General features: G+C 44.8%; 6 protein-coding genes across 6 annotated transcripts; 3 read left to right on the top strand and 3 right to left on the bottom strand.

Annotated features, from left to right (window-relative positions):
- Positions 1-1,987: 1,987 nt before the first annotated feature.
- On the bottom strand, positions 1,988-3,006 carry AOL_s00117g62 (uncharacterized protein; the record flags this gene model as incomplete). The annotated part of the gene is made up of 3 exons (XM_011127225.1): positions 1,988-2,580; positions 2,666-2,871; positions 2,942-3,006. The coding sequence occupies 3 exons, from the start codon at positions 3,004-3,006 to the stop codon at positions 1,988-1,990; spliced, it is 864 nt and encodes a 287-aa protein (XP_011125527.1).
- Positions 3,007-3,957: 951 nt separating this feature from the next.
- On the bottom strand, positions 3,958-5,540 carry AOL_s00117g61 (uncharacterized protein; the record flags this gene model as incomplete). The annotated part of the gene is made up of 2 exons (XM_011127224.1): positions 3,958-4,344; positions 4,431-5,540. The coding sequence occupies 2 exons, from the start codon at positions 5,538-5,540 to the stop codon at positions 3,958-3,960; spliced, it is 1,497 nt and encodes a 498-aa protein (XP_011125526.1).
- Positions 5,541-7,358: 1,818 nt separating this feature from the next.
- Positions 7,359-8,375, top strand: AOL_s00117g60 (uncharacterized protein; the record flags this gene model as incomplete). The annotated part of the gene is made up of 1 exon (XM_011127223.1): positions 7,359-8,375. The coding sequence occupies one exon, from the start codon at positions 7,359-7,361 to the stop codon at positions 8,373-8,375; it is 1,017 nt and encodes a 338-aa protein (XP_011125525.1).
- A 903-nt stretch (positions 8,376-9,278) lies between these two features.
- Positions 9,279-10,568, top strand: AOL_s00117g59 (uncharacterized protein; the record flags this gene model as incomplete). The annotated part of the gene is made up of 1 exon (XM_011127222.1): positions 9,279-10,568. The coding sequence occupies one exon, from the start codon at positions 9,279-9,281 to the stop codon at positions 10,566-10,568; it is 1,290 nt and encodes a 429-aa protein (XP_011125524.1).
- Positions 10,569-12,518: 1,950 nt separating this feature from the next.
- On the top strand, positions 12,519-13,524 carry AOL_s00117g58 (uncharacterized protein; the record flags this gene model as incomplete). Its single annotated transcript, XM_011127221.1, has 3 exons — positions 12,519-12,721; positions 12,776-12,835; positions 12,927-13,524. 3 exons carry the CDS (start codon positions 12,519-12,521, stop codon positions 13,522-13,524), a joined length of 861 nt encoding a protein of 286 aa, XP_011125523.1.
- A 943-nt stretch (positions 13,525-14,467) lies between these two features.
- Positions 14,468-16,005, bottom strand: AOL_s00117g57 (uncharacterized protein; the record flags this gene model as incomplete). The annotated part of the gene is made up of 3 exons (XM_011127220.1): positions 14,468-14,726; positions 14,805-15,045; positions 15,108-16,005. The coding sequence occupies 3 exons, from the start codon at positions 16,003-16,005 to the stop codon at positions 14,468-14,470; spliced, it is 1,398 nt and encodes a 465-aa protein (XP_011125522.1).
- Between the last annotated feature and the right edge of the window lie 2,009 nt (positions 16,006-18,014).

Here is an 18,014-nt window from a genome sequence, read left to right as displayed (position 1 = left end):
ACCGTTACCCGGCTTCCTTCAGGTGGACTGCATATATGCATGTAGTCTTGGCTAAATATTTTCAGGAACCTCGATCCGGGATTCACCAATGGCTTAAGCATATGGAGCAGGCCCAATATACCATGGACAATAACAACTACATGCTTCGACATCTAATGGACGTAAAGAGAATGGCGGTATTGGCGGTTGGGGTTGAGGTTATCTTGCAGGGTTTGAATTTGATATATTGGTGAAACATGGAACGACAGATTGACTCGGAAATAGCGACCTTACAGAAGTTATCTGGTGACACGAACGGCCTGGTGTCCCCATTGGGGAAGCGCATCAAGAAAATTGAATATATGATTGCTGCCAGGTACCAGTATTAATGTTCTCTTGAAGCCATCAGATGCCATGGAATCCTCAAATTCGATCTCCAGACCACCCCATCACCATCTTCCGTCAAATAGAACACCGGGACCATATCATTCTTGACCACCGGCTTATCCTCTCCCTCCACCTGTAGTTCTACAGCCGGCCAAATCACCGCTTTTTCAATCCTTCGTCTATGCTAGTATCCTCGAACTCCATGTCCTAATGAGTAGAGTGTCCAATGGTATCAGCGATTGGTATTCGGGGCGGTGGGAGACCATGAATATGTGGCCGGAAGTCCGAACGAAATCATCTGTTCTAACAGTTTTGACAGCTTCGGTATCGATTACTTTTGGGTCGACCGGGTTACGGCTCATGGCTCACGGATTTGAAAGACTTAGTGCATGTTCCGTGAATTCTCCGATAGAGATCGGATGCTGATGCAGACGGTGGAGATACTGCAGTAAATTCAGACATCTGTTGAGATAATATTAAAGTGAAATTGCACTTTTGATTAATTATGAATTTAATAATAAGGATTGGTCCTATTCATCGACGAGAGTGTATTCTACGTTCAATTGAACCCCATTGTATCGAGTATATCTGTATCCGACCAGCAACGGTTAGACCATTTATACTGATATGTTGGAACGGTCGTTGGAGTTAATCCGTCAGCCCGAGTCTTTGTAGTACTGATATGTACCGACACTATCAATTCCATGTCTAAAACACCCTCCATAACAATGGGACAACGTGAAAACCAACATTCGATGATACCTTCGAGAATTTATTCTCATATGCTCATGATGTCCGAGCATCACGGCTGAAAGACCTCAGGTCGCCTTCCAGCCAGCCTGATTCGCCCAGATCCGCCCAATCTTGGCAATAATTTGGCTAACCGCTGCTGCGATGACCTTTTTAAGACTCCTTAATTCCCCCGCTCTCGATTGAGATCTCTCCAGCTAGAACGATATCTATATAGCGATTACATTAGAAAACTCTCTTCTATACTCCCATACGATATCCTATTCTCTCAATCGAACCAAGATGCCTTGCAGTTCTCACCCCCCGCCGAACGCCTACCCGGCTGATCATCGAGTACCCCCTATCCGGCGCCAAATCCTCGACTGGGAGTCTTCGCTCTTCTTCTCACTCCAGATGTTTTCAGAAGTTGGCAATAGGCCATATTTTACACATAATCGGATAGGAGCCCGTCGTCAACTCGAGACTTACAGAGTCCCTACGACCGCTGAAGGAGTACTGTCGATATTTAGTACCTTTATCCTAGGGGGCTTCAACAATTTTATAGATATTGTGATGGGATGCGCGATTCTGGGACTCGAAACGATAGGACGATGGGGATTTTAGAAAAGAGCGACAACTACGAGTTTAAGATAACGTCGTAGGTACAAATGGTACGAATCGGCGGGCGTTAGTGTCCCTAGGCCCTCAGGAGGGAACCCTGGAGGAACGAGTCTTGGCGTAGACGACAGGGTCCGGAAATATCCGGTCTACGAAGAAACTCCAATTCATTTTACTCAAACCGGAAACTTCTATACATTGAATCGAACCAAGTGCGACATAACGAGAAAGAACTCTACGGGGCCAACAACATGACCAACATTGGAGACGCTAATTAACAACTGTTTCTGGGATCCTTGATAGCCCTCAGCCCATCAATCTTCCTCGCTAAACTAGCGTCTTGAGCCTCCCTTTCTACCTTCTCGTTCGTCAACTTGATCGAAATCTCATTGACCCGACTCGAGACACTATCCATCTTGACGGTCCTGAGGCTTGTCTCATCCATAATCATTTTCATCGTATCCGCGAATCCCTTGGCTCTGATCTCCCCTTCCTTTCTATTGTCCTCCAAGAACTTGTGCGAGAGATCCATCACCTCCTTTTGGCGAATACGTTCTTCCTTCCTAAGATCATGTCGTAGAGCGTGATCATCTGCTTTACGATCGGCGGATTCATCGTTGATTTTCTTCGTGACAGAGGCTTCAAGGGTGACAGCCGCAGCCTGGCGGTCGACTCGCTCTTTGTCGAGTTTAGTGGTGAGATTTGTGTCGGCTTGAGTTCGGGCTTTTACTTCCTCCTTTAGTTTCTCTTGTAAAGCACATTCGGCCGCTAGACGGGCCGTGGTTTCTTTCGCCAGCGCCTCCTCGAGCTTTCCGCATTTCGCTTCTAACAGCATAATCTTTCCCATAACTTCTTTGTACGCTTGGCCTAGTTTTTCGATCATTGTATATAGATTAGCTTACACCCCAGCCGTAATGTTTATTAACTGCTGCGCGAGAAGGGCTGTACATACCAGCACTCTTAACACCATACCAAGCACCATAAACAGTAGTAACAAAAACCGCAAGTCCAAGAAACCCAACAATGATCCCAAAAGCGCTCAGCGCGAAGAGCCAGAGGTAGCCTGCCGTCGAATTCGTAACCGTTTTAGAACATAAGGATTGTGGAACTCCGACGAGATTCGTGCAGGGCGTTCCAGTCACCCATTCAATCCCGTTTCTAGAACCCATTCACTTATTAGTTACATTCTTTTCATACAGATTTAGGGGGAATTCGATGTGACACTTACAGTAACCTGTGATACGGGCCAGGCCGAATCACTTCGGATGTTGTGTATCGTACAACCGGTTCCATTTTTTTAAAATCGTGATAAGCTGATAAGATATCGGATGTCAAGGAAAGTAATTAATTGGCTTTGACAGAAATCGCTCCTTTACCAATGGTGAAAGCGATAGGTTTTTATACTTTGGTTCTACCTACGCGTCCTTAAGGAGAGATCTTGAGCTCATCCCCTGTGGCGGTAACTGCTAGCGTACTTTTTGGACGGCCAATGGAAAACGTGTAGGTCAGACCCACAAAGAATATCAGCCCTGGTTGAAGTCTAGTTGGCGATTCTATATATATTGTTGTATGGCACAGTAAACTACAGTATTTCATGCTTTCGTGATTGGATTTCTTAGGATTTGAGGGAATACGTCAACTTGGAGCTTCTCATGCAAGCTTAGGTACCTGCATGAGATGCTAGGTTGGGGGCTTTTATTCGAAGATATGCGCATGTGTGGTTAAGTGTCCAAGTTCGAACGATGCAACTTATCAAACATCCCGTAAGGCCGACCTTCCGCCATGAAACCGGTGAAGCCGCAACCGCTCTTTCCCAAAAATAGATTAGGATTCCGTCGAAACCAACAAAGAATACTGCTCCAATCTTGATATAGTTCACTTTATTTAAGCTGACACAATGAATATAACTAAAATAAAGTATGTCTGGTCGTTTTTTTGTAATTCTAAACCGTTTAAAACCGATATTGATATCTTGAATGTGGGCCAGCTTGTGCTCTCCAAGACAACACCTGCCAAGCCAGCAAGATAGAAACGACTAGTGAGATCAAGAGCGACTCTGGTCTCATACTCCCAAAATTTACTTAGACGTCAGAATAGGGTCATCAAAATTGTACTCGATTAATTAACAAGGTACTAATTCATTAATTATTATGTATTGCTAACATGATTGCTACAAATTTTGACTTGTAAACAGAACTTTTCTCGAGATCTCTAGGTTGAATTATCGCATCGCATGATACTGAATCAAGAGTCGTTAACTGCCTCAGCGACAACTTCCCCCACAAGCCCCAATATCGCAACGGCGCCCTCAGCACCCTCCATAAGTTCTCCCCATTTCTTCTTAGTCCCCTGCTTATCAAGTTTAATATTTTGCTCCTGTTCTTCACTCTGTCCGATCAGCTCCACTTTTTGCTTCCCTTCCACGACCTGCGTTTCTCCAGCACATGTAATGGTGATTTTATACTTCCATTCGTAGTAGCAATGTATATTGTAAGTTTTAAAGCTTGGCCAGAGTGGACGTTTGGTTTTAAAGTCGTTGCGTTCCCCTTCCAGACGGGTGGAGTGAGTACGCGAGAGGTGAAGGTTGAGGAGTTGGCCGAGGTCGAGATATTGCTCTCTACCCATTAGATCCTAGATATCGATAAAGGTACCGAGTTAGCATACTCTTATTTTCTTTCTGAACCGAATTCGATATCAAATAGAGATGTTATACGTACGTTCGATTCATCTGGATGTCTGTACCCTGATACTCCGGATCCTCCCTCACGGGGAATCACATAGCCAACCATGTGCGGGGGTAAATCAGGTGAGATTGCAAAATCATGATGCTTCTCGGTGTTCGAATCCCACTTTAAAACACCACGAGCTCGCATCAGAGACCACATCTTCAGACATAATGAAAACGCCGATATCTTAACATCCGGTAGTTTCGAGGTGTCCCTGTTGCTAAAAATACTTCCGGGGCTAGACCTCCTCCCAGTTGTGTCCGACTTCGGGATAATGGAAATACGGAATGGGAAATGAGAAGGATTATCGAGTTGAACAGTCGATGGGCATGTAACTTTTAAGTCGAAGAAATAATTTGGTATCTTGGATGGTTGAAAGACTGATTTGAGGTTTTGTTTAAACCCGAGCTGTTCTGTTGCGAACTGTGGTAGGAGCTTGAGACTCTTGATCCGGACTTCATCCAAAGCTTCTTGAAGATACTCCGAGTATTGAATTGGATGCTCCGAACTTCTGGTACGGACGACCAATGGGAAGATGGTGGTTGGTACATCCCCTTCCTTTTTCTTTCCCTTTCCATTAGGGTCTTGGACCTCCCTCGTCGACCGAAGACTAACTTCCAGAACATATTCAACGTAGCACTCACCCTTAGTGCCACCAGATTCGCCGCAGTAGTAGAAAACACCCGGAAGAGGGTGTTGTGTAATATCCATTTCAACATTGTTAAGATATTTCGACGCTTTCTTCCAAGTATCGTTGAACTTATACTGCCCCGGAACAGTATGAGTAGGTATTTGAACGGATAGTCCCCATTTCTCAAGCCCATTGGCTTCAGATACAGGTGGACCTTCAAGAAAGAACTGGTTTTGGAAGAGGATGGCACGACCACGATAGTAATCTTTCCCTTCTCCGGTGTTACGGATAATCAAAACTTTTGACCGGGCGTAGAAATTTATGTGGACGTTGTTTTGTCCACCTGCCAATCCTGTGATAGAATTAACGACAATGTTGCCGTTGATAATATCACCAGGCAAGAAGATACCGTCGGGCTGCTCGAGCTCGACATCGATCCCTGGCGCATGCTTGAAGCCGGCACGAGGCATTTTGATTTAAATTTGGCTTGCGAGAGGCGGCGAAAACCAGGGGTTTCGATTAAAAGGACTAAACTGCTTGGGCTGGATGGTTCTGACCAATAGTATATATAATACCAAGAAATCAAGGTAGTGCCTATAGTCTGTCTCGAAATCTATATATATTAGCAATCAGCTTTGTCACAAAGGTTTTGAACGTAAGTTACAGGACGGGAAAAGTGGGGATTTGATTGACAAAGGTTGGGCTGTAGCCTAATGGCAATTCCCGAAGCTCGAAGAATTGTATATATATACGCACCCAAATGCTTCCAAGGAAGAGATAACGTTAAGGATGACTTGTGGTATGTGTTGCTGACGTTGTAGAGCTGAAAGTAGGAAGGTTATTGGTTACGAGACTGGGTTACACCAGCCGTGTCAATATCGACAAGAAAACAGCACAAAAAAGGCTAGAGATCTACGTTCCCAAAGACAGATGAAAGCTAAGGGCTGAAGAGAAAGATGCCTCAAGGAGAGTATCAGTAGTAGTCGAAAGAGATAATTAGTTCGAGTTTTCCGTTGTCTTTATACTCAGACTCTTTGACCCCTCTCGACTTATTTCAAACGTTTGCTAAATGATCACGATCCCGCGGTCTAACTCATATGAGCCTCAGAGAGTATCACCAAGGGTCTCCACCTCCTAAGCGGGTCTTTGAACCCTCGAGACCAGGGTTCTCGGTCAAGGTGCATACCTAGCTAGCTCGGAAATGGTACCGAATGACATAATACGCTTTGAAACGAAGCGAACAGACACACCGGCTAAACTTTCTCCGACAATTGGGCTGAGCTGAGCCTAGCCCAGTATTTTACCGCCTCAAAAATTGGTTATCTACCTAGATGGCATTCAGGCTGTGTCTTTGTCATCAACATGCTCTCAAACTCCATCTAAGGTTCGTATGTCTTGGCTATCTATTATCTCGTGATATTGGCCGGGTTGGAAGCCAGTTTAAAATTGCGGCTCCGCCACAAATTTGCGAACGTGCCCTTTGCGATTCGCAGGCAACGTTTTGAGGAATGGCTACTAAACTAGACTAAATTATAAAGAGAAGCCTCGTCCGAGACAAAGCTAGTTCCTGCGCCTGGCTTCATTTCGCGATAAATAAATCGCGCGTGTCGACACTGCCCTCAAACGCACCATAGTATAAACCAGGAAACATAACGTTAGATATAACAATTCACATGTACTTATATGGCCAGATTGGAAATGGCATATGGGACAATCGACCATTAGATCAAGCTAGGCGGTGCACATCCGTGTATTTGGGTTCCGCATTAGGAAATGTTTGTCAGGATCTTTGCTCTGTGTGACCAGTACATTTTGCAACATCATGTCAACAAAGATTGTGTTGTAGACCGAACAAAAAGGTGGCTGAGGGTAAAAGGCCTGGTTGCGAGATCTCGAGAGTGGCTGGAGGGTTGAAAAGGATGATATTATATGAGATTTTGAGATCTAGTTGAAGTAGTATAATGTGGTTCCTTCTCTTTTCAATGGATATAGAGCTTCCTATATAACAAAGATGGAGTTTAAGATAGTTGACAAGCTAATTGTATATCATTAGAGTCGAGAAGAGGATGGCTACCGCCACAGGTATTTGACAGGTATTAGTTGTAGTTGATATCACGATGTAGTCAATCATCATCGCCGGGCCATGAGTAGCCCTAAACACAGGCTCAGCGAAATATAAACAAACGTAACCAACCAAACATTTATTTTCAATACAACGTTTATCATCGACACGTCCGCATCATCACGTCACGTCTCGGATCCTGATCATATTAAATCTTAATCTCACAATGTCAAACCGAGTTACCCTTCCATCCAACCCTCTCTCGCTACCATCTGGCCCTCTCTCTGTACCATCTGGATCTCTTATTTTTCCATCAACCAGCGATATTAACTTGCAAGACGAAGACGACGACGTGTCTTCAAGACCAATACCTCCACAGCACACCGTTTTCCCAGCGATTGAACTTTTCTTTCGTACAAACCCTGAACCAACCCGACTTGTCTCAAACATGTCAGCTCCTTCTCCAAACAACAGCTTGGAAACCAAGCCAACCGATCTCAAAGAAGAACCAGAGATGGGTGTTACTCTATCGAATCCTACCTCTGAGAACGACACTCCAGCCTCTGCCGGTGAAGAAACTGCTCCAGCTAATCCTACCCCTGAGAGCAACGCTCTAGCTCTCCCTGAGGAAACGGCCACTATGGCTAAGACGACCTCCGAGAGCAAGACTCCAGCTCTCCCTGCTGAAACGGTCACTTTGCCTAATCCTACCGCTGGGAGCAATCTCCAAGCCCCTTCTGCGGGAACAGCTGCTTTGCCTACTACTAGCTCTAACAACAATGGCCCAGCCCCCACTCCAGCTCCCGCTGCAGGCAGGGTCCCTCCTGTCCAACCCATGAACAATTTTGGGGGATGGACCAGGGACGTTCCTACCAATATCTACACGGGAGAAAGCACATTTGCCTCTATCGACATTCGCACATTCGGCCCTAACACCAACAGCCGTGGTAACCAACAAAACGGAACTGATGGAGTTCTTCAATACCTCCTCGACAAATCCGAGCTCGACAACAAGAAGGCTGTCGATCTTTATCAATTTGAGCTCGAGAACCGCAAGCTCCAACTTCAGAAGGAGAAACGCGTTCAAGATGTCCAAGAGGCCGGCAAACAACGCAAACATGAGTTGGAAAAAATGCGTTTGGAAGCCGAACTTGAAGCTTCTCTTCTGGCTTTCAAGAGAGGCTCATCGGCGAATACCAATACCGAGCCTGCCCCAGAAACCGACAAAGGTTCACAAGAGTGAACTATACCTCTCATTCACTTTTTATTCAGAAGGCCCTCAGAGCTTTCACCTTGGCTTACGAGATAATTTTACCTTTTCACTTTGGATTCGACTAATTTTTACTTGATTTTGTTCGAGAGCGGATAATCAATAAAGCGATTGTAGGAGGTGGCTAGATATGTGAGGAGTTTTATCTAAGACTGAAAAGCGATACATCATATCTAGTTCTAAAACTAGAATATACCGTACGCATCTATCTGGATAACGATCACTCTACTTCCTGAAAACTTGAGATAGAGCTACCTCGATAATAGTTCAAATAAAAATCTTTTGAGTCACCAAATTAATTAGTTCCATCATAAAAGCGTAATCCTGTGTAAATATCAGTAGTAACCATGAGAAAATCAAATATTGTCTTTGAGACCAAGGGCGTCTATAGCGGATGCGCCATTCTGGCAAGTCCCTAAAGAACAGTGGTTAATATAGATGTTATTCACAGCGTAGCTAATTTTTTGCTGTATCTGAACTACAATGGTGTTTTGATTGGCAATGTTATACTATGGAACATCTCGTATGAAGCCAATATATTCACGGGAAGGCCTTAAAGATAATATTCATACAGATGAGGTACTGTAGGTATGATAACAGCAAAGGTATTATGAAGATTCTGAGAGATTAAACTAAGGTCGGTGTCTACGTATGTACATATGTGTGTGAGTTGTGCCCTATAAAAAAAACTCACAAGAGTTTCGACTATATCAATCAACCTCCCACCCCCCTCTTCATCACCAACCTCCATCACCAACCATCCTCACCAACCCCAACCATCTACTCTCGAAACCAATCTCTGCTGCCGAAGCCCAGCTTAAAACCCAATTATCAAGCCTTCTGACCAATTCATTTGGTCAAAAAACTACATTCATCATGCCGATCCAATCACGGATCACAAAAGCCGTTGCCGGCTTACCAGACGCGTCTTCGGACGCAACCTCCTATGGTGGGTACGATGAGGCCTTCGAAGGCCTCGACGATGCCTTTTTAGAGGCAGCGTTCTCCCTCCCGGCCCCCAGCAGTCCAAGGACTTCCAGTTCAACTGGGAGTCCCTTGGCTGCTCCTCCACCAGCTCCAACGGAGCAATCGCACGGAAGGGAGGGTGCGAACAGCCGGGCATCCAACAGGATGCCCACTGAGCTGGACCCAGCTCAGATCTGCGACGTGTGGGGGTACTACCTTTCGGAGGCCACCCCAAGCGGTGGGTGGTTCTCCCAAGAAGACCGGGATGGTCTTCTTGAATACCTCGAGAACAAGGTCCGCACCACACCGTGGCAGTTGTTCGTCTCACCCTTCACGGGTGAGACAGCAATGGACTGCCCCTTGCTCGGGGTGAAGAGCGTGGCCGAAGTTTCCATTCAACTTAATGAATGGGAACATAACTACATCCGGGCCACGAAGCTGGTCCAGCAGAGAGGCTGGAGCTTCACTGAATCGAAGAACACGGCATACGCAAACAGGGCCATCTACGATTCATGTGCCGACTTTTTCAAGCTCCATGCAATCATCTGCCACCAGATGTTCTCGAACCCCCAGCAGAGTAGCCCAACCGAGCCCAAATCGGAGAGCGTCTCACAAAGTTTCCCATCTCCTCCTTATCGCGTTATTGAGGTCGAGAGCATCGACCTCATGGGATCTTTGAACGTCAACGAAAGCAACGCCTACGGAGGCCCTCCCGTAGAGGTGTCTAACAAACCCGAGGGTGATAGGGGCCCCGATCCCCTCCCTACAGCTTCCAACTCTGCCGATAAGGGCAAGAAGAGAAAGATGTCAGATGCCGACTTGGACCAGGGAGGCCGTCCTGCCGTTCCACATATCAACAGGGCCAGCACTCCATACCCCTACAAGAGAACTCGCAGGAGCTACCCCTATGAAAATAGGCCGATTGCAGAAGACCCTGCCAGCGAGGGCACCGCTCCCAAGAACGTCAATTATACGATCGGTGAGGATCCAGCCGTAGTAATTGCGAGATACCAGTATCTCAGCCGAAAGGCTGAACTAGGATTTCAACTCGAAGTTCAGAAACTCGAGTATCAGAGACAACGAGAGGAGATGGAGGCTAGGTACAAGGCGGAAGAGGCGGACAAACAACGTTATTTTGAACTGGAGAAGTTGCGATTGGAGCTTTCGCTTCAGGAATTAAGATTGAGGGCTAAGAATTAATGAGAGACGCGGGAATTATTTTATTGTTAGGCGTTTGGGTACGAGCAAGGCGTTTGTCAATACCGGGGGCGTTACTTGTAATATACATACATACATACAAATGGCTTAGAGATGATACATAGCTACTTTTTATCACACCGACTGTGGCTTGAACATCCAAATCGTTCTCTGCCCTTAGTTGGGCCCTCTTTTTCCTCTTGAACCACATATTTATGCCTGTATAGATAAACTTATGTCGAAAATACAGCTTTCCCTTTCGTGTTTGTAATTGCATGTCCCGTAGCTTCTAGATTACGTCTAGCCGACCAGGCTATAAACTAGACACGAATGCAGTAACTAGTTTCGTAACGCTACATTTCTCAAATAATTTCCTTCAAGATGTAGTCGGCCAAGAAACAACCACCATTCAGCTACCATCATGATCGTAGAGCTCGATCGATCGATGTTAAAAGTTCGATCTCCAACGCAATCGGTTCACGGACTCTACGCCTTATATAATAATAAAAAAAATTGTTGCTTTCACAAAAATTTGATAACACCACAGGCTCTATGTGTCATATTACAGGCTGAATTTGTCTGTAGACCTGATGATAGTTTCTTGGAACCCCCATGCGCTCCCAGAAATCACTATTTCTCATGATGCCTACTTCTGGCTTCGAGATCGTTCTACCAAGTCTCCTGTGAAGTAAGATTTGCTCAAGAGAAGTTGTTGCATATTTCGCGTTGTTCCGAACGTGGCACAACTCGTTTTTGGGGCAAGATCGACCAGGCCCTGCGGGCATTCCTTAAACTATCAGACGGCCCGCGATTTGACGTAACGTGCATTTTGGAATTCACGCGATATTTTATGGATTTATAATATAAACTTCTTGCTAGAGCGATTGTGCTATCATGGACGATCCAGGACTGAATCTACAAGCGTCATCGTATGATATATATATGCACGGTATATTCTCCGCGAACCGACCTCAATACATTGGAATCTCGAATGATCCAAAGTTCTACCAGTATACCATACATAGTTCATCATATGACACCCTTTTGCATACCAAACCAGTTGGAAAATATCCGGAGCCTTATCGCAAAATTTAATTAGCATTTCCGGAATTCAATGCATGAATACGTAAGTGGATTCATTGACCGACTAACTAGTCAGTTCCTGTAGGCCTATCACGATACAGTTAGCCCCGCACGAAGCCAACAGATTAGTTGATGCGCGCTCCACAATCAATCCAGCCTTAGTGTTTTGACTCCACAGCCTACGATTTCCCATCTGCGAGTTTCAGCTCCGCGCCAACATGCCAAAGTTGAGAACCCAAGATAATTGCCAACGAACAAATGCTGGACACGAAATCTCGGTCAAGGGTTTCAACGTTTTCAATGGGTGTTTTTTTGGGTCCCAGGAATCTAATACCTGCACGACAGAACTTCGGCAAGGTCCCTCAACGCCACAATTTGTTATCGTCCAATGCGTTGCCGCCAAAGTCTCCATGAGGTCTCGAAAAATTATATACCGCAAGCAGCTGGAGGGAAAAAACGGTCATGCACAACCCCAAGCCTTATCGGGTAGTCCGAATAGACAAGGGTATGGACCCGAGTGCGACTGGATATGACCGGCATACTAACCACTTCGATCTTGACGACCTTTTGTAGAGCCCATTCATATCGTAAATTAGAACGCCACAGGACATGGCAAGTCACACTTATGATACGTGTGTCACAAAGAGGGACGTTTCAATAGCTTCTCGATCCCTTTTTTTGAGAGGCTCTAACGTTAATTAATACCAAAAATACTTTGGAAGGAAAAACTATAAATTCCCTGGATTCCTTCCCCAGATTGCGTGATTTCAAACTGGCCAGTAGCAGCCCATTCCTCTAAACCATATTTACTATACAATCTTCATTATACATTAAATATATTATATAAAATCTATCTTTAATAATATAAAAATGAGTTCCTTAGCTCTACGAACACTATATAAGCGACCGGCTACATCTCTCAGGCCTCTCCAGGCCCTTGTAGCACAGCGAGGTGTTTCTGGCACAAGACTCAATAATAAACCTTCACTTTCACATCAGACCGATTCTTCGATGTCGAGTGTTCTCCCACCGCCTTCACCCCCAAAGATGTCCTTCCAAGACATATTTGCGGCGTAAGTTTTATATCAAGACTATTAAAGGAATATTAGTGCTAACATTGTGTTTAGATCCCAAGGTGAACATCAGGGTGTTTGGAAAAATCTCTGGGATAAAGGAACATACCATTAGTAAGTTGACCTTGTCTATACCTAATATGTATATATATATGTATTATTTGTGCTTTTAAGGATTTATCTTGAAAACTAACCTCAATAAAAGCTGGGATCGTGGCCAAGCTTCCCCATCCCTTGTAGACTTCCTCAGAGACCACCCAGACCTCTTCCAACCCAGCGAAACTCCATTAACAGCTCTCGTCCCCGGATGCGGCCGTGGCCACGACGTCAACCTCTTCGCGGACCTCGGAATGCAAGCATATGGCCTCGAACTCGCCGCATCAGCAACAGACATCGCCAGAGAATTCAGTGAAACAATCGCCCCTCCACCCGCACCAGGCAGCCGCAGCTACATCACCGGTGACTTCTTCTCAAACGAATGGTTAAACCGTCTCGATACTAAGCAATTCGACCTCGTCTATGATTATACTTTCATGGTCGCGTTAGATCCCGCCAAGGGTCTTCGTGAACTATGGGCGGAAAGAGTTGCAGGACTTATTAAACCCGGTGGTACTTTGATTTGTCTTGAGTTTCCTTTATACAAGGCATACGATTTGCCTGGTCCGCCATGGGCTATTCGTTCGGAGACTTACGTTGGTTTACTCGAAAGTGTTGGATTTGAGAGAGTTCATCATGAGAAGCCGAGGAGGTACCTTCCTGCGGGTAAGGATACCGACATGATCAGTGCTTGGAGGCGGACGTAGTATTTTTTCTTTTTGGTTAAAAGTAGGATGGATTGCATATACCCGGGCGTCTTTTTCTTATCCTTTAAATCAGCGTTGCTAAAATGTTCCATGCATATTTGTCTAAGCACTTTGTTATTTGTATCAACAAGTTGAATCGAATCATATCATTTTATACTTGAAAGTCAACCGCTGTCGCTCTCAAAACCAAATTAACCATGATTTTGGAGGCTGAGAGAGTTAGATGGTCGAATTGAAGACCGAGTAGCTAAGCTATTGACCTGAGGCTGAAGTAAGATCTTGCGCTTAATAGCATGGTCTTGGTCATCACACCAGCCTTGTACCCGCTATTATAGTCGTTTGTCTACCGCCTCGTGGGATAGCAGTACCGCTCTTTTGCCCCCCAGCCTTTCCAGCCGCGGCGCCGGAGTAACTAAGTACTTTAACGCCTTCTATAGATCGGTAGGCGCCATATATGTATAGTAAATGTTCGCTATAGGCACCCACATGAAACTTACCATGGCTGAATGACTAGTAATAATCTTACCACCAAAAGATTGAGCCTCATACTATAGTGTTACTGAATCCAGAACCAGAATATTCAGCTACTGGGTGAGTTTACGGTCCTAGGATCCTTCAAATTTGACTACATGCAATGTTTACATGCTGCGCAGAAGATACGTGCAATTTAAAAAATTGAAGCCCATTTTCAGCTTTCCGCTCCGTTACAAGTTAACTTCCTTGACTCTCTACCAAATACGACCGAGAGATAAGTACGGTGTGGGGAGCTATTAAAGGATAATAACAGTATAAAGAATTTTGATGACCTTATCAACGCCAGACCACATTCTAAGCTCCCCGAAGATACGAAATACACTTTGGTTCCATAAAATAGAACTCGTTTGAAAAAAGGAAATTACGATACTAGGCTCAAGGCCAGGTGCAGTTATGATTCAATCACCGACTACTGCTTAGCAGTAAAGAGATCTGAAAGTCTTCTGGCGGGTAGCAAACCTTCGTCTGCATCACCACCATTATCGCGGTCCCAAGCCCAGCGAGTTCTCTTCTCTTCGTCGATATCACCTGTGGCAATATCTAGAATATATTTACCGATCACCGGCAAAAATTTGAATCCATGGTACGAGCCTCCTGTGGCCACGACCAAGTTTTTGGAATGCGGATGTTGAGTTATTAGGAAATCCCCATCGGGGCATATTATATCCCTTACATTTCAAAAATTTATTAGCAAGGTTCCATGGGAATATTAAGCAAAAAAATAAAGAGAAGTGAGCAATTCTTACCAGCAGATTCTGTACGAGTGAGGATCATAGACTAGTTCTTTCGCTTTGTCGCCAAAAATTCGCACAGCGCATTCATCTAACTCTTTGACCAATACAGGTGGGACGTGAAACTGATCGTAATTTGTTTCTTCCGGAGGACATCGGATAGGGTGATCCACCCCCTTGACGTGGACTTCGTTGTAAATGGGCAAATCTGACCCGATCTTTAAAGTACCGTTCGAATGAAGCCCCATAGACAGAGCTGCCACGCGTTATTAGCATGTGTAGATTCCTTATCAATTATTCCGACGGTCTAGCACAAACTTTGCAATTTTCCAGTGCCCTGTTGGAAAACAGGTGATTTTTTGAATTCTTCGCGCTGTCGTTCAGAGAGAACTAATTGACCGGTTGCGAATCCCAATGCACCGAGTCTATGCCCTGGGTGCATTTCAGGACGCCCGGGAGCGCTATCCGCGAGTAGTTTTGATGTATAAGATGATGTGCAGAGAAAAGTTGTGTCTCCCAGAATTTTCTCCCCGGCCGTGGTTAGGACACCAATAGTATCACCGTAGTCGTCGAACAATACCTTTTCAACAACAGCTGCCTTGTATTCCACGCCGGGTTGAGATATAACGTAGTCATATACGGACTCCACAGCCTTCTCGGCCTCTGCACAGCCACTCATTGTATTGACCAATATGTGGGAAACGCCCGTATAGTCCGTAGTGTCGAAGAGACCGGGGTACATTCCGGTCAATTCCTTCACGCTTACCATTTTTGCTTTATTTGGGATAGCCAATTCTTTATATGTATCGAGGACACGCTGGGCGTGGCCAGTGTCATCCAACCACACCATGCCAACTTCGTGGAAGTGAGGTTTGAAGAGAGGATCATTTCGCCACATGTCGACAGCACTCCAGGCGAGTTTGCACCAAAAGAGATGGGCATAGTCTGCGCGTACTGCCTTGGTAGAGTCCCAGGAAGCTCCAGCTTCGCACGGGAACGGTGTCCTATCGATGATAGTTACCTTTGCTCCCGGGAATTTCTTTGTAATATGGTACGCTGTTGAAATGCCAAAGACGCCGGCGCCAACAATAACGTAGTGCTGTTTAGAGTAATCTGTCATATTTGAAGTTGTTGAAGGGTCAACAGAAGAGTTTTCGTTCTTGTTTCCTGATAGTCTGTATAAGATGTTCTCAATGATTTTTAGAACTAAAGCCATTTTGACTGTGAATCTTGGAAGGTCAGTTAGGGGCTTTAATACGCTGAATGACTTTGAATTATATCAACCTTTCTATTTCATATCCTGACTATTGTAGCTTATGGAGACTGATAATCACGGTGATGTTCATCCGCGTGTAATACTAGTGTATCATGTTAGCTTAGTCCGGCGGTAGCACGGCAATATCACGTCGGTCGTGAGGAGTTTGGTGTTGTTGGTTGTTGTCTCTTTCCTCCTTCTTGTTGTCTCCTTTTTGCTTTTTGCTAGACATCATGTATGCCGAATTCTCGTCTCGACGTCCCGATCTACTATCTCGCCTCTTTCCTCCTCGCCTCGTCGCCTGTCGGGTTTCAGCTGGCGCTGCTGACCACGACCCTTGTCCCTACTTAGTAGCACCGATTCGGCTCTTCTCTTTTGTCTCTTTTCTCCTTTAACCCCTTGAAGTCGTAATACAGGCCTTCATTCTTTGGTCATGGTTCATGCGGCTGTCCATAACGTTGGGCCCATGGGCCGTTGGGGAAAGAACATGCTTTGATGCCAGGCTAGGCTCACGGACGGAGGCCGGTCCGGGTCGGAACGCAGCATGTGTGTAAGATCTAGAATGTGACGTCGTAGTTGGCCCATTAACCTTGAAGTATTCTCTTTTCTCAAAATCCACTGCCGGTAGGATCTAGTTGTCCCTTCCTATATGTTTCTAAATTTTCTTTTTCCTTTCTGATTTCTTGTCTCTTTCCTCAAGACCTTCTTACTTAAGACTTGTCTCTTTCCTCTGCTACTTCTTTTTTTTCTCTTCATGTTTCCTCTTCTCTTTTCTCTCGTCTCTTCTCCCCTCCTGGCCTGCTTTGGAACCGGAAACTTTTTTTGTCGAGACATCTTCGCGTCGATAGCAACCCGGCTGTGTCAGGAGATGCGCACCGGCTGTAGCCTAGCATTCACTACTTACGACTGACTCACAAACCTTTTTGGCTCAAGCACTAAGAAAACGGAAAAAAAAATCAGCAGCTCGATATCCGATCAAATGTTTTTTTCCTTAGGGAGAGAGAAGGAAAGGGAGTTCCCTTGGAGCCCTTATGCGACTGGCCTCAACATGAAAGTGTTCGTTGTTTGCAAATTCGCCCTTCCTATGGACCTGGTGACAATGATACCACCTTCCTACATTGGATCGGAATGTGTATCTACAACATGCCAGCAATGAAGCTGAGCTTCTTTTAATTGTGAATTGTAATAATTACAATTGCTTTCGTGTCAAGACTAGCTGTCCTGTGAAAATCGAAAAGCAGTATAAGTTAACCATGAAATCATCCCTATGGTACGTTCTCATAGTCGACAATCAATCTTTCATTTTCGCAGAAAAATCATATTTGAACCTGGGGCCATATATTATCTTCTCGACCAGAACTCATTCAATATGATTACTTTGGTGAGTATGGTGACTTTTATATATTCACGAATAAGTTTATTCTGTGATCATCCTATCAATGGATCCAAGAAAGAGAGGAAGAGAGAGGCAAAATATTGACCTCGAGACCTTTGATCCCGCACCAAGATGGTATTTAAAGCAATCTACTCTGCTAAGTTAAACCCAAGGAAGAACCAAGTATTCGGAGAAATCGCCATTGGCTTTGTTAAGATCCAGGATTTATTGTCCTATCCGAAACTTCATATTATTAAAGTGAATTATATCCTATAGATTCGTAGATTTCGACAATCTAGAACAGAGATCTTGCCCTTGCATCTCAAACTTTCTTAATACAACTACGACTACGATCTACAGCTACTATTATAACGTTAGATCTAAATAATAGTGAAATTCGACAGGGAGTATATCATAAGTGTATTTAGTAAAATGCATAGACGTATAGCAACCTTAAAGTGATTAAGCTTCACGTAGATATAAATAATCGAGATCGGTTTTAAGAGCCGCATTCCGAACGCGAATGGTTTTAAATTTGGTTAACTAATAAACATGCCCATAAAAATATGAATAATCAAAATCCCTGCCAACTAAA

This window comes from Orbilia oligospora (assembly GCF_000225545.1).
Source record: "Orbilia oligospora ATCC 24927 unplaced genomic scaffold scaffold00117, whole genome shotgun sequence".
Lineage (NCBI taxonomy): Eukaryota > Fungi > Ascomycota > Orbiliomycetes > Orbiliales > Orbiliaceae > Orbilia > Orbilia oligospora.
Note: the sequence above shows the minus strand (reverse complement) of the source record. Positions and strands in the feature narration are given on the sequence as shown.